General features: G+C 40.5%; 1 protein-coding gene across 4 annotated transcripts in view; it reads right to left on the bottom strand.

Moving 5' to 3' along the window:
- Positions 1-12,638, bottom strand: part of hhat (hedgehog acyltransferase) — a 207,506-nt gene extending 194,868 nt beyond the window's left edge. For all 4 annotated transcript variants that reach the window (XM_067988856.1, XM_067988858.1, XM_067988857.1 and 1 more), the window contains exons 1-2: positions 12,503-12,638; positions 12,247-12,413 (exon numbers count right to left, since the gene is read on the bottom strand). In XM_067988856.1, the coding sequence (XP_067844957.1) occupies positions 12,247-12,376 (130 nt within the window). In that variant the 5' untranslated portion in view covers positions 12,377-12,413; positions 12,503-12,638. The remainder of the gene's footprint in view (positions 1-12,246; positions 12,414-12,502) is intronic.
- Positions 12,639-13,015: the final 377 nt, after the last annotated feature.

Genomic DNA, 13,015 nt, shown 5'->3' with positions numbered 1-13,015 from the left:
CAAAAGTCAGTCAAGAACGGGCAAGATGTGGCAGTAGTGGTGAGAAAGATAACATTTAATATGACTTTTACAAAAAACAAATATAAATGAAAAACATGACAGTCTGTCAGACAACCTTGTGCAAAATCTTCGTAATCATAAAACCTTAGCCTTTCTCTTCCTACTGCTTCTACGTGGTGTATCCCCTGTGGCTGCAGCAGAGGTAGTGGCAGGTTGCCCACGTCCATGGCTGGACTGCTTAGATGCTTTCAGCCTACGCCCTCTGGGTTTTGGAGCCCATGAGGGCCCCTCCACAGATTGCTCCACCTACACCTGTGCAGGGGCAGACTCGGACACCTGGAGAGGAGGCAGCATTGCGGATACTGGTTGAGAAGGGGGCAATGGATGAGACGTGGGAGCGCTTTGAGTGGCGTCCACACTTCCATGTCCCCTTTCACCATCATCCCTCTCCTGGACCAGGCCCACATCACTCCTACCACCCTGCTGGAAAACAGTTTGGAGGACATGCATGATGCCTTGGAAGCCCAGTTGTAAAGTTTCTGTCTGCCTGTTTAAGGTGGCAGAATGTTGTTCACCGTGAGTCCGAGAGGCCATTGTCAGTGCCTGAATGGACTCATTTGCGAGCCGTGCTTGAAGCTCAACGGAGGATAGCCTTCTCTCCATCGCAGACATTCCCGCACTTATCTGCGACGCTATCTCAGACAGTTGCTCACGTCAATGTGCCACCATTCCACTAACGCAGGAGTTGGACTCCTCTATCCTCTGTTCTATTGTGCAGAGTGTGCGTGGCACCTGTTCCGGTACCTCGCAAATGTGCTGCTGTCCCTCGATCATTCACCTTTTAAAAAGATGGCCCCCAGGGTTCAGCATCTGCGTCCAGCTGAGCAGAGCCTGGAGAGGAGTGCGCCCACCGACGCGGACTCTCCACAGCTGCCCCTGCCACCAGTGTCTGGTCACTCACCAGGTGTCAACCCAACTAACTGACTACCAGGACCAACCGAGGTGTTAGTATCTGCGCTGGTGGATGGCTCGCCAAGATGCGACAGTGCACCCTCAGAGGCCGGGAGCCCCTCTCAGGAATCTCCCTCTGCCATCACTGCGGTCGTTGAAGGACCTGCAAGAGAACAGAAGGCAATATTAAGCATCATCACAGATGTATCATGCTGCGATGAGCATTCTGAAGTGTTCAACATACCAAGCATTGTTAACATCAATTCATGTTGTGTGTGATGATTGTTAAAGTTGTGACGCCAGATGTTTGTGGGGTGCCAGTCTTGGCGTCCACGACAGACAGGCATTCGAGGGTGCGGCTGATCTCCTTCTCCGCATCTGTGAGGACCATTATTTATTGTGGCCCCCCCCTCCAGTCCTTGTCCTCTCGTATTTTGCGCTCTCTTCTCCTAGAAGGGAAGAAAGTACAGACGTGTGAGTGAGTGATGGTGAAGTGACTTACTGATGAATGCATTGCTTTCGGTGAGGCTGACAGTGAATGAGGTGCATCAGAGGGTATCGGACAGACACATTACAATGGATCAGGATTGGGGTGAGTGGTGGTAGTGGGGTCACAAATGGGGAGGTGAGGAAGTGATCAGGAAGTGAAGGTAAGTTGAGAATGAACCTTAAGTGGGTGTGAGAAGTGATGTGATGGAATAATCTTGGCAGTGCAGAATGAGTTTGGGGGGCGGGGGGGGGGGGGGTGACGTGGAACACGGAATGCAGGAGAATCAGTAAGTGTACTCACTTTTGCTGACCTAGTTAGATCATTGAAGCGCTTCCTGCACTGGACCCAAGTGCAGGATATGTTGCTCCTGCTGGTCACCTCCTTTGCCACCTTGAGCCCGGCCTTCTTGGTGGCAGAGGCAGGGCGCTTTCTCCTGTCAGCTGGGTAAAATAGTTCCCTCCTCCTCCTCCTCACCCCAGCCAGTAGCAGCTGAAGTGAGGCATTGCTGAATCTTGGAGCAGCCTTGCCCAACGCTGCTCCATTCGGTCTTCTTGCTCTTTGCTCCAGCAAAATCCATTGCAGCAATGGCCCTTTAAATCTAGATGCTGACAGCCTGTCATGCGGGTGCGCAGTCCACCCACTGCGCAGCTTTCGGACGGCAAACCTGGAAACAAGGTTAAGGGGCACCAATTAAGTTACGATCGCGTGGGGAACAGTAAGTTATTATTCGGTTTTGCCGCCAGCCCAGTGACGCTCCCTCGCTGCCCTTTTAAAATGGAGCCCTATATGTATTATACCAGATTATGCTGTGGGGAGGGGTTACATGTATTGAGCTTAGTCTTACCTTTTAATTGAGAGGATTTATGTTAAATCAGTCAACTTATTTTTTTTTTTAAAACGTTAAAAATCATGATTGTAAATGCAGCCAGCTGAGAAAAGCCTCTTATCCCCAAATGCTGATAAACTGATCAGTTTAAGGTTACTACAATAGTAATACATTATTTTTAGTGTGCTTTTATTTACTTGCACAATATCACTAACATACAACAAAGTGCAGGGCATCAATTTGGTTAGCTTGATCTTCCATATGTGAATTACAAAATTCATAAGTATATTATATCATAAATAAGATAGCTATGCACATGTATTACCGAAAATACAATACTCAAGAAGAAATTGTTGAGTACAGAATTCTGTACCTGAAAAAAATTTGACAATGGTTTCCACACAATTTTGTGACTGCCTGCTTTAAAATTTACAATTTAATAAAAATGAAAATTGGAAATTTACTGCAAGTAGTATCTATCAGATACTGTACCCACAAATTTCACAGAAGTTGTGATTCTAACCTAATATAACAACTTGCAGTTATATAGCACCTTTACAATAGATGATGGTACTTTTTGGATCTTTTAAAGTTTCTCTGGCATCCTGGACTATGATGTAAAGTTTGACATGACAGCCAATTTCAAACTAAACTCTCCTTTTTGTTTCTTTCCAAAGCTATCTTAACAAATTCATCAGAATCTTCAGTCAATTTTCCTACAACTCTGTCTAGGCATCATTGGCAAGTGAGTCTGGCTTAGGGTCCACAATCTCATACAACACTACTTTTTAAACTCGCATCTACTTTTCCACTAAAATTAGCAAAAACATTATTTTCAGCTCCTTCATTTTCCGTTCAGGAACCAAAGTATTCAGAGAATACAGTTGAAGGCAAGCAGCTAAATACGCTCAGTTCTTGCCTTTTGTGAATTTCACTATCATTGAGACTGCTTCACTGGTCCTTTGAAAGTTACATTTCTGGACAAGAAACCACCACCAAGAGAGCAGAAATCTATAACTAATTCCTTCTAAATTTACTTCCAAACTTTTCACACATTAAACATTCAAGTGCAGCTGCTGCTCTTAAAAAATAATTCCTTTGAGCAAATATGTTAACTGTAAAACAGCTTTTGGGGGGGCGGGGTGGAGAGAAAATAGGTATAATTATCATTTGTGTATCAGGATTATACAGATGGTCTGCAAGTGATTTGTAATAAACATCAATACATGTTGTCAGAGGTACAAAAAAAAGCATAGTATTTGTTCCAGTATCAGTGTGGGCAAAATCCAGCTTGACTGGAGGGAAAGGGGGAAATATTAGACATGCATCTCATCTATTCATTGTACTATCAGTTCAAAGGTGAGCAGACTGACAACTCTCAAAAACAGCAAATTTCCATGCAATCAGATTTTCACAAAATCTCCCGTGCATTGTAATGCTGTGTTATTATTAGGAAGAAATGGGATTTTTTTTTTTAATACCCATTTTTGTAAATCATTTAACTCCACCACCTCAGATCTCCCTGGCTGAGAGGATAAGTAGACCATCTGGTTTGTGCTGCTCAAAACAAGCCATTTAGCAATGCGAACAGGCGATCTGAGGACACTTATTGTCCAATTTTCTTTCCATGTTGTGGGGAAGTGCCTTGTCTCCACTCAGTGGAAGTCAATTACTGTGACTAATCATGGGTACAAATACATGATCTAGCAGTCTGTGGTACTGCACATTGATGCTCCATATGATGTATTTTCCAGTTACAATAATGGTGAAGAAAAAGAAAAAAAAGACTTGTAGTATTATTATAGCGCCTTTCACAATCTCAGGACATCCCAAAGTATTTTACAGCCAACGATGCACTTTTGAAGTGTGGTCACTGTTGGGATGTAGGAAATGTGGCAGTCAATTTGCACACAGCAAGGTCCCACAAACAGTAATGTGATAATGACCAGATAATCTGTTTTTAAGTGATGTTGGCTGAGAGATAAATATTGGCCAGGACACCGGGGAGAACTACCCTGCTCTTCTTCGAAATAGTGCCCTGCGATCTTTTACGTCCACCTGAGAGAGCAGACAGAACCTGGTTTAACATCTCATCCGAAAGATGGAAAGGAATAAAAAGGATGTTCTTGCAAATTTGTTTGGAGCAAGCAAGAACAGAATATACTCAAAACTACTGAACCATGTGCAGTCAAATCAGTAGGCTCTTGAGTTTAACAGGGCAAATAGCAGTAAATCATCAGGGCATTAGAATTACACAGCTGATCTGTAGTTGGCTTGTAATGGAATCAACAGATGTTGTCAGAACATTATACTTGCTTTAACATCAGAATGTGCTAAATACAGGACCTTGATTTTCTTCCACAGAAAATACAGGTGTTTCCATTGATTTATTTTGGGGGAGATTCAAACCAGGGTTTTAAGATTTTATAGAACAACAAATGTTCTGGAATAAGTTTACAATATACACAGGTGCTTAGCCACCTGCTTAGTGAACAAATTTAGAAAAGAATCTGTCCTCGTTAGAGCAAAATGTGACCTTTAATTAATTACTAGATTTTGAGAATGCATTTAATAGTTCAGTAAAAATTGTTTCTGAATCTCATGTTTAATTAAACTTTAAACATGCAATATGCTTTTAACCAAAACTTGCTAGTCACAAATAATAATCTTTAAAAGCACTGGGGAGAGGGAGAGATTTCCTCTGTTCCCTATCTGTAGTGAGATCATACTACAAATGACAAATTAATTATTGGGAATCTGGAACTTCCAAAAGCACAACATTTGTGATGTTTTCAAGTTAACATAATGAAAGTATATTGAAATTTCATCAATGGCTCTTATACTGAATCCTGAAACTAAAACTTTGACAATTATCTAATCTGAACTAATTTGAAAATAAAATCAAATGTACCAGATGAGAACAAGAATACCATATAATATTTGGAGAATAATTTTAACTTTTAGCACGAGGCAAAATCCTGGAGGTAGTGAATTGGCCACTAGTTTTTCAGTAATAAAAGTTAAAATTACTCCCAAAATTTCATACTTGTCTTAAAAGAAAAAATGCTTCATCGCCTCTGTAGCCATGCAATTAAGATGTGTTTTGTTTTAAATAAAAAAGGTAATCTATTTCAAAGCAAAAAATTTGCTACAATTAATATGCAAGTAGAGCTCTTTATCTGCCAGGACCAGACTGATACTGACATTAAGGATATAGTGGCACTGGAGAAGCTGCAAAAAAGATTTACTGGAATGATACCAGAACTGAGAGGTTATACCTATCAGGAAAGATTGAACACGCAGGGGCTCGTTTCTCTAGAAAAGAAAAGGCTAAGCAGTGACCTGAGAGAGGTCTTTAAGATTATGAAAGGGTTTGATAGGGTAGATGTAGAGAAGATGTTTCCACTTGTGAGAGACACCAAAACTAGGGGCCATAAATATAAAATAGTCACTAATAAATCCAATAGGGAATTCAGGAGAAACTTCTTTACCCAGAGAGTGGTTAGAATGCGGACCTTGCTACCACAAGGAGTAGTTGGGATATATAGCATAGATGCATTTAATGGGAAGCTAGATAAACACACGAGGGAGAAAGGAATAGGTTATGCTGATAGATGAAGAGGGGTGGGAGGAGGCTCGAGTGGAGCATAAACACCGGCATGGACCAGTTGGGCCGAATGGCCTGTTTCTGTGCTGTACATTCTATGTAATTAAGCACTCCGTGGCCGAGTCTATCCCAGCTCAGGAGTGAAGGAAGACTGTCTAGTGGAAGGTGGGTTCTATTGGAAGATAAGGGAAGGGGAGGAGAAGCAGATAGGCATAAAACAAAGTTTGGAAATATGTTGTGTTCTCTAAGCTAGCAAACAAAAGATATAAACCAACAGGTCAGTATAGTTTAATCTGTGCGAATTCACAAGAGGAGATTAAATAAAAGACCAAAACCCAGAGCTTACAACTGCATGCAGCACTTCCAATCCTTCTGGTTCAAATGTTCCCAAAAGCTTCTATTCTGGTGAATTCATCAAGCATTTATTAAATATTTCACTCAAAAATATTCAGCAAACACCATACAAACAATTTCAACCAATCAATCCTACTTTTGTACTGACAGTGTACACCAAGCAGTGTTTAATCCTGAAAAAAATTACCTTCCTATAATAAAACAAATCAGAAGAAATAAGTTGTTTTTTTACCACCCCCTAGTGGAAAACATTAGAAATAGCCATGTACAACTGAGGTGAACCATCATTTATCTTTTGTTTTCTATTACTTTAACTTGAGGCCCATTCTGCAGGATTACTGTGCAACTATGATCACACAATTAACCACCAAAAAATCCTGGCTCATTTTGTTTACATTTTTCAGTCAATGTATGCCAAATGCCCTTACACTAAACTGCTGTAAAGACCAAAAAGAAATTTCAGTGATGATGCAGCACAATAGAATAGGCAGGAACATAGCACCACGGAGTAATGGGCATGGATTTCCCCACTACCCCACACTCCCATATTACTAAGATCTTTATCGCAGCAAGGAATTGCTAATGCCCTTAGGGTGGTGTTTTTATGCTAGATATTCTCCTTGAGTTCACTGATACTGACTGCTCCCAAAAGCAGATGTCTGGTCTCTTACAAACTAGAGTGTACCTTTACCTGCCTAATAACTAGGTAATTGTAGCGAGATCCAGGAACCAAATAGAGAATGCGTCACCATACTTCAGCATCTTTTCAACTTCAGACAGCACATGAATGTACATTCTACCGTGGCTCAGCCTATAAATCTAAAAATGCATTGAACATTAAACAGTTAAATGAACATTACTCAGTAAAAACAGTATTCTCAGTAATTATCAACTTTACTATTCTCCTCAAAGTAAAAAAAATGCTTTCTCTTTGCTAATCTGTAACATAAAATTGACCTTTGAAACATGTTACCACAGAACCCACCAATTTTTTTTTGTACTCCTCATGGCCTCAAGTAGACTGATTTCTTGGTGCAATACAGCTAAAATATAACTCCAAATTTCATTAAAGATACCCCAGAACAATGGGAATTAAAACAGGTATTTCTCACAATTACATTTAGATGGTCAGACATGCCCCATGATTCAAATGTTATTTGTCCAAAAAATATAGCTGCCAAACGTTGTGTAAACAACCCCACAGGGTGTCTGTAACTGAAGGAAACAGCTTGGCACCTTCCCAAGAAGCCCACTGATTGTTCGAACCACTTTAGTCAACTTAAGGGCAGGAGATTAACACATGTCCAGATAGCTGACAGGGACATTTGCTTGCCAGAATGACACTAATGATTTATTTACTCAACATGATTTAACATATTAAACCACCCATTTGTTCCACAGGAATAACCTTCAGGTACACATTGATGCCTTTGGGATACAAAACTTGGATGCATCTTCTCTGCAGCCTGTAGAAATAGCTATCAAGTGGTGGAAGTATAAACATTTTTAACCAACGATATGCAATAGCCCAATTACTATTGTGCTGCCTCCAGCTACACTTCAACTAATTCACAAAGAAATACAATGCAGTATTAAATCTTTAATTTAACCTCTGTATACAACTGATTTAAAAATAGATAGCATAAAGAATAGATACCTGGGAGTTTTTTTTTTAAACCCTTTGAGTCACATAATGGAAAACTGAACTGAGAAACTCAGCAGTCATATTGGCAGCAGTATTGAGAAAAAACTGGCAACTGTGATAATAGATGCAAACTCCAACAGCCAAAATAGGAACATTCACAAAAGGTTGGATACAGACAATTAAGAAACAAAATTAAAATCTCGAAGTGTGTTCAAGAATGGAATAGTCTCAATTCAGAAGGCATTCAAGGTCTGCCCCCAAGTGTTAAATATTAGAATTCAAGAGTGTGTTCCACACAACTAGTCATTAGTGTTGCATGGATAAAACAAAAATGTTCAATGGGAATAATAGCTGCACCTTCTTGCATTATTCAATACACAAATTATATACACTTACTTCAAAATAAAGATACAACACAAATATACTTGGATATGAAATGCTGCAGCAAATTGAAGGACAAGGAACTGAAACAATTTGATAAACCCTCAATTCCCTATTGCAGTACACATCTGCATATGTTTTTATTTAAATGGAATATCTGAAATGTATTGAATCCTAAAGCATTTCTTGAATAACAATAGGGGAGAATTTCCTCTCTGCAACTTATAGTGAGATTGTAAATACATTCTTATTTTTAGTGCTTGCAATTTTGTTTCACAGAAGAATCTATCCCAATAGAGTAAAGATCATTCATTTTATTTTAGCACCAAAATGCTACTTATTTACCCAAAAGCACCAAAAATGGAAACAAATTGCTACACAACTGCTAGAAATACAAAACATGGCCATTATTAAAATTACATACAATATGCAAAAGTCATGTCAAAGTAATCTCATATGAAACTTTCAGGTTTCAAGTAAACATACAGCATAAATGCCAGTGTACAGGATTATATCAGCTCTCTATAAATAATCATAGAATGATACAGGACAGGAGGTTATTCAGCCTATCGTGTCTTTGCCAGCTCTTTGAAAGAGTTGCCCAATTGGTCCCACTCCCCTGCCCTTTCCACACAGCCCTGCAAAATGCAGCATGTTAGGTTAGAAGGGGAGCAGTAAAGGCACAGTCAAAGAGAAGGGTGTTGAGAACCAGTGGCTGAATGAAAGTCTCTCTCTAATTTGCTAGGTTTCTCTTTAGCGTTTTGGCCTTTCAACACCATCATTCCACATTGTGTCATAGGACCCCAAGTGTAAGAGCCATATGCACCAATGACATGGAAGTACATTAATTTTTGCATGCCTAAAACTGCATAATGGGCTCTTTGGTATACCAGCAGTGTAATGTATGAAGTACTTCTAAAAAAAAACTAATTTCTTTTGATGAATTTTCACCATGGGGAAGGATATTAGCATTCAAAAATTGAATCCTTTTCCCTTTTAGGCACCCAGCAGTTTACATCAAACATTTGCAGGTCAGGTGCATGCAGACCAAAATTTTCAGAGCAATATGCCTCATTCCTAGCCTTAGAATAGTGTACAGGTATGATATATTTTTTATTTACCATACCAGCAATCCTCTCTGAGAGAGACAGTTAGCGAGTACGCTTGTGCTGTGGGCCCTCGCCCATTTGGAACCCAATTCACAATGGTTTCTTAAAAAGTCTTTCATCAATCTGGGCTGGATCTGGAGAGGACAGAGAGATTGCACATTGTAGTGCTAACTGATGATGCCAGACAATCTGAACAGTTTGTTCACCATTGCCATGCCTTGCTTGAGTGGATGACTGGTTCATGCATACTTGTCATTATCCTCTTTCTCTTCACTTTCAATTCTTTCTGCAGTGATATAAGGTATAAGACTTTTGCATCTATAAGGTCAATGCGGGTTTTGACACAGATTTTGACATTTACATATGTGTCAATGTTGTCTGCATGTAGAATTCTCATATCCTCATTTTCATCCTTATTGGCTCACTCATTTAAATCCTCCTCTACGGGAGGAAACTCTCCTGCCGTTGCTTCACGTGTGAAACTGCAGTAGTGCCTGACAGTTTTGGGGCAGGCAGCTCATTCCAAGTGTTGCCTGCAGGTTGTTAATGTTGCCTATTGCTTCTACTCTCTCCATAGACATGATCATATTTTCAATAGATGACACTAGTATAGAGCCTTAAAATGTCCTCTCACCATTTGTTCATAGACTGAGTGCAGCTTGTTGTATTTGGGCACGTGTACACCATTTTTATTGCTGTAAAGCAGCATCAAACTGATTATCTGATCGCTCGTTTATCTACTGCATTTTCCTACAAAACAATTAATGCACTTCAAAACTAATTCATTGGCTATAAAGCATTTAGGGGACGTCCTGAGGATAAGAAAAGCCTTATATCAACGCAAGTTCTTTTTTCCTTATTTGTACACAATGTCATGGCAACAAAAAAAAAGTTTGCTGTTCCAGTGTTCTCCTTTTCCCAGCAGTTCAGGTAGTAACTCAAAGTAGCTACCTGACCTGCTGAGTATTTCCAGCATTTTCTGTTTTTATTTCAGATTTCCAGCTTCTGCAGTATTTTGTTTTTGTTGTAGTTAAAATCAGTGCTCATGTCATTCTTTCCAGTCAGGACTGAAAAATGTTAGAAATACAAGTCAACAGCAATAAAGGGAAAAATATTTTAGAACATAAGAAAATAAGAAATAGGAGCAGGAGAAGGACACACAGCCCCTCGATCCGGCTCCACCATTCAATAAAATCATGGCTGATCTTCGACTTCAACTCCACTTTACTGCCCGATCCCCATATCCCTTGATTCCCCTAGAGTCCAAAAATCTATCTCTCTCAGCCTTGAATATATTCAACGACGCAGCATCCACATCCCTCTGGGGTAGAGAATTCCAAAGATTCACAACCCTCTAAGTAAAGAAATTCCTCCTCATCTCAGTCTTAAATGGCTGACCTCTTATCCTGCGACTATGCCCCCAGTTCTAGACTCTCCAGTGATGGGAAACAGATTCTCAGCATCAACCCTGTCAAGTCCCCTCAGAATCTTGTATGTTTCAATGAGATCACCTCTCATTCTTCTAAACTCCAAAGAGTATAGGCCCATTCTACTCAACCTCTCTTCATAGAACAACCCTCTCATCCCAGGAATTAATCTAGTGAACCTTCATTGCACCACCTCGAAAGCAAGTATATCCTTCCTTAGATAAAGAGACCAAAACTCTATGCAGTACTCCAGGTGGGGTCTCAGCAAAGCCCTGTACAATTGTAATAAGACTTTCTTACTCTTGTTCTCCAACCCCCTTGCAATAAAGGCCAACATGCCATTTGCTTTCCTAATGCTTTCTATACCTGCATGTTAACTTTTTGTGTTTCTTGTACGAGGACACCCAAGTCTCTTTGGACACTAACATTTAACAGTTTCTCACCATTTAAAATATATTCTGTTTTTCTATTCTTCCTACCAAAATGAATAACCTCACATTTCTCCACATTACACTCCATCTGCCACCTTCTTGCACACTCACTTAACCTGTCTATATCCCTTTGCAGACTCTTTGGGGGTGATTTTAAACCCGAAGAACGGGTGGATTGGGGGTGGGTGAGAGTTGAAAGTAGTTGTTTTTTGGGTCGCGACCACAACCCGGCTTTATTTCCGGGTTTAACGTCAGTGCGTAAAAGTACAGGCTTCCCACTGGGAATGCAAAGTCCAAAAATTTTGAGGTTGCGACCCAAAAAACCAACGATTTTCAACTCCCACCCACTCCCAACCCACCCGTTCTTGGGGTTTAAAATCACCCCCTTTGTGTCCTCCTCACAGCTTACTTTCCCACCTAGCTTTGTATCATCAGCAAACTTGGATACATTACATTTGGTCCCTTCATCTTAGTCATTAATATAAACTGTAAATAGCTGAGGCCCAAGCACTGATCCTTGCAGTACCCCACTAGTTACAGTCTGCCAACCTGAAAATGACCTGTTTATGCCTACTCTCTGTTTTCTGTCCATCAACAATCCTCTATCCACACTAATATGTTACCCCCAACCCCATTGGCCCTTATATTGTGTAACAACCTTTTGTGTAGCACCTTTGGATTTTCAAATAATAATATACAATTAATAATATACAACATCCTGCTATTTTGAGGATAGACCTTTCCTAAGTTTACTTTACAGATGCTGGCCGACTTGTGTGTTTGGCAACATTTATTGTTTTTATTTCAGATTCCCAGGGATTTGGTTTTCAAATTTCCTCTAAAATGTTGACTGCTTATTTTCATCCTACAGATTGATTGTCTACTGGACAGACAAAAATTTAGCCAGTATACGATTATACAACTTGTCTGCAACTTTTTTTTAATTTTTAAAAAAGTTACTTTTATGCAGCTCAGAAGATGTAACAATGAGCGATGACATCTCTTGAGACAGGGAGCGCTCTTACTTCTGGAGACTTTGTACACCTCGTGGAAGGAATAAAAGTGGAAGCCCACGGTGATGGCGAGGTAGAAGGCGAGTTCCCAGGACGGCAGGGATGCCCTCTGCAATTCTCCAGCTCCTCTGCTGCAGCGCATCGCTCTGTAAACACCGGTCACGCAGAGTGGAAGTCAGCTGCAAAAATAAACCAGCAAGAACAGACTCATTAAACGTGACCGCTCTTAGAGCGGGCAGCACGAGCCGCACTAACCCTGCCGCCTCACCTGTACCACGCGCTGCTTCTCCTTTATCCCCGGGCCTCGCGCCGGCGCTGCAAGTGATGGTTTTGTTCTGGCTGCTGAACTTCTCCCTGTGTGTGTGTTAATCCCTATCGGCGACGGATGATGTTTCTTTCCGAAACCTGATTATGGCTGCACCATTATAAAACGATTGTTGCAGCCGGTAATAGGTTCTGGAGGGAAACTTGATGCGTTCCCTGGAAGTTCTTACTTGTCTCGTGCATTTAGCTGTTGTACTTGAGTTTGCTCTAATTCTGAACATTTGATAACTTTGATTTAATCTAGTGGTGTCAATCCATGTCCTGGTAATTTTAGAAATTGGAGTACTGTACATCTAAGGGGTTCGGGGGCCATGCTTCTTCAGAAAATGTTAACTTTTGACACTTCATTTTGCACTAGAATTTATTATATTCTAAATATAAGGAGGTAGATTATTTTTTCTTCAGTTATGGGTGGACACAGACCACCACTTCTGGGATTTCCAGCTGCAAGTAATAT

This window comes from Heptranchias perlo, chromosome 8 (genome assembly GCF_035084215.1).
Source record: "Heptranchias perlo isolate sHepPer1 chromosome 8, sHepPer1.hap1, whole genome shotgun sequence".
Lineage (NCBI taxonomy): Eukaryota > Metazoa > Chordata > Chondrichthyes > Hexanchiformes > Hexanchidae > Heptranchias > Heptranchias perlo.
This window is presented reverse-complemented; position numbering and strand designations above follow the sequence as displayed.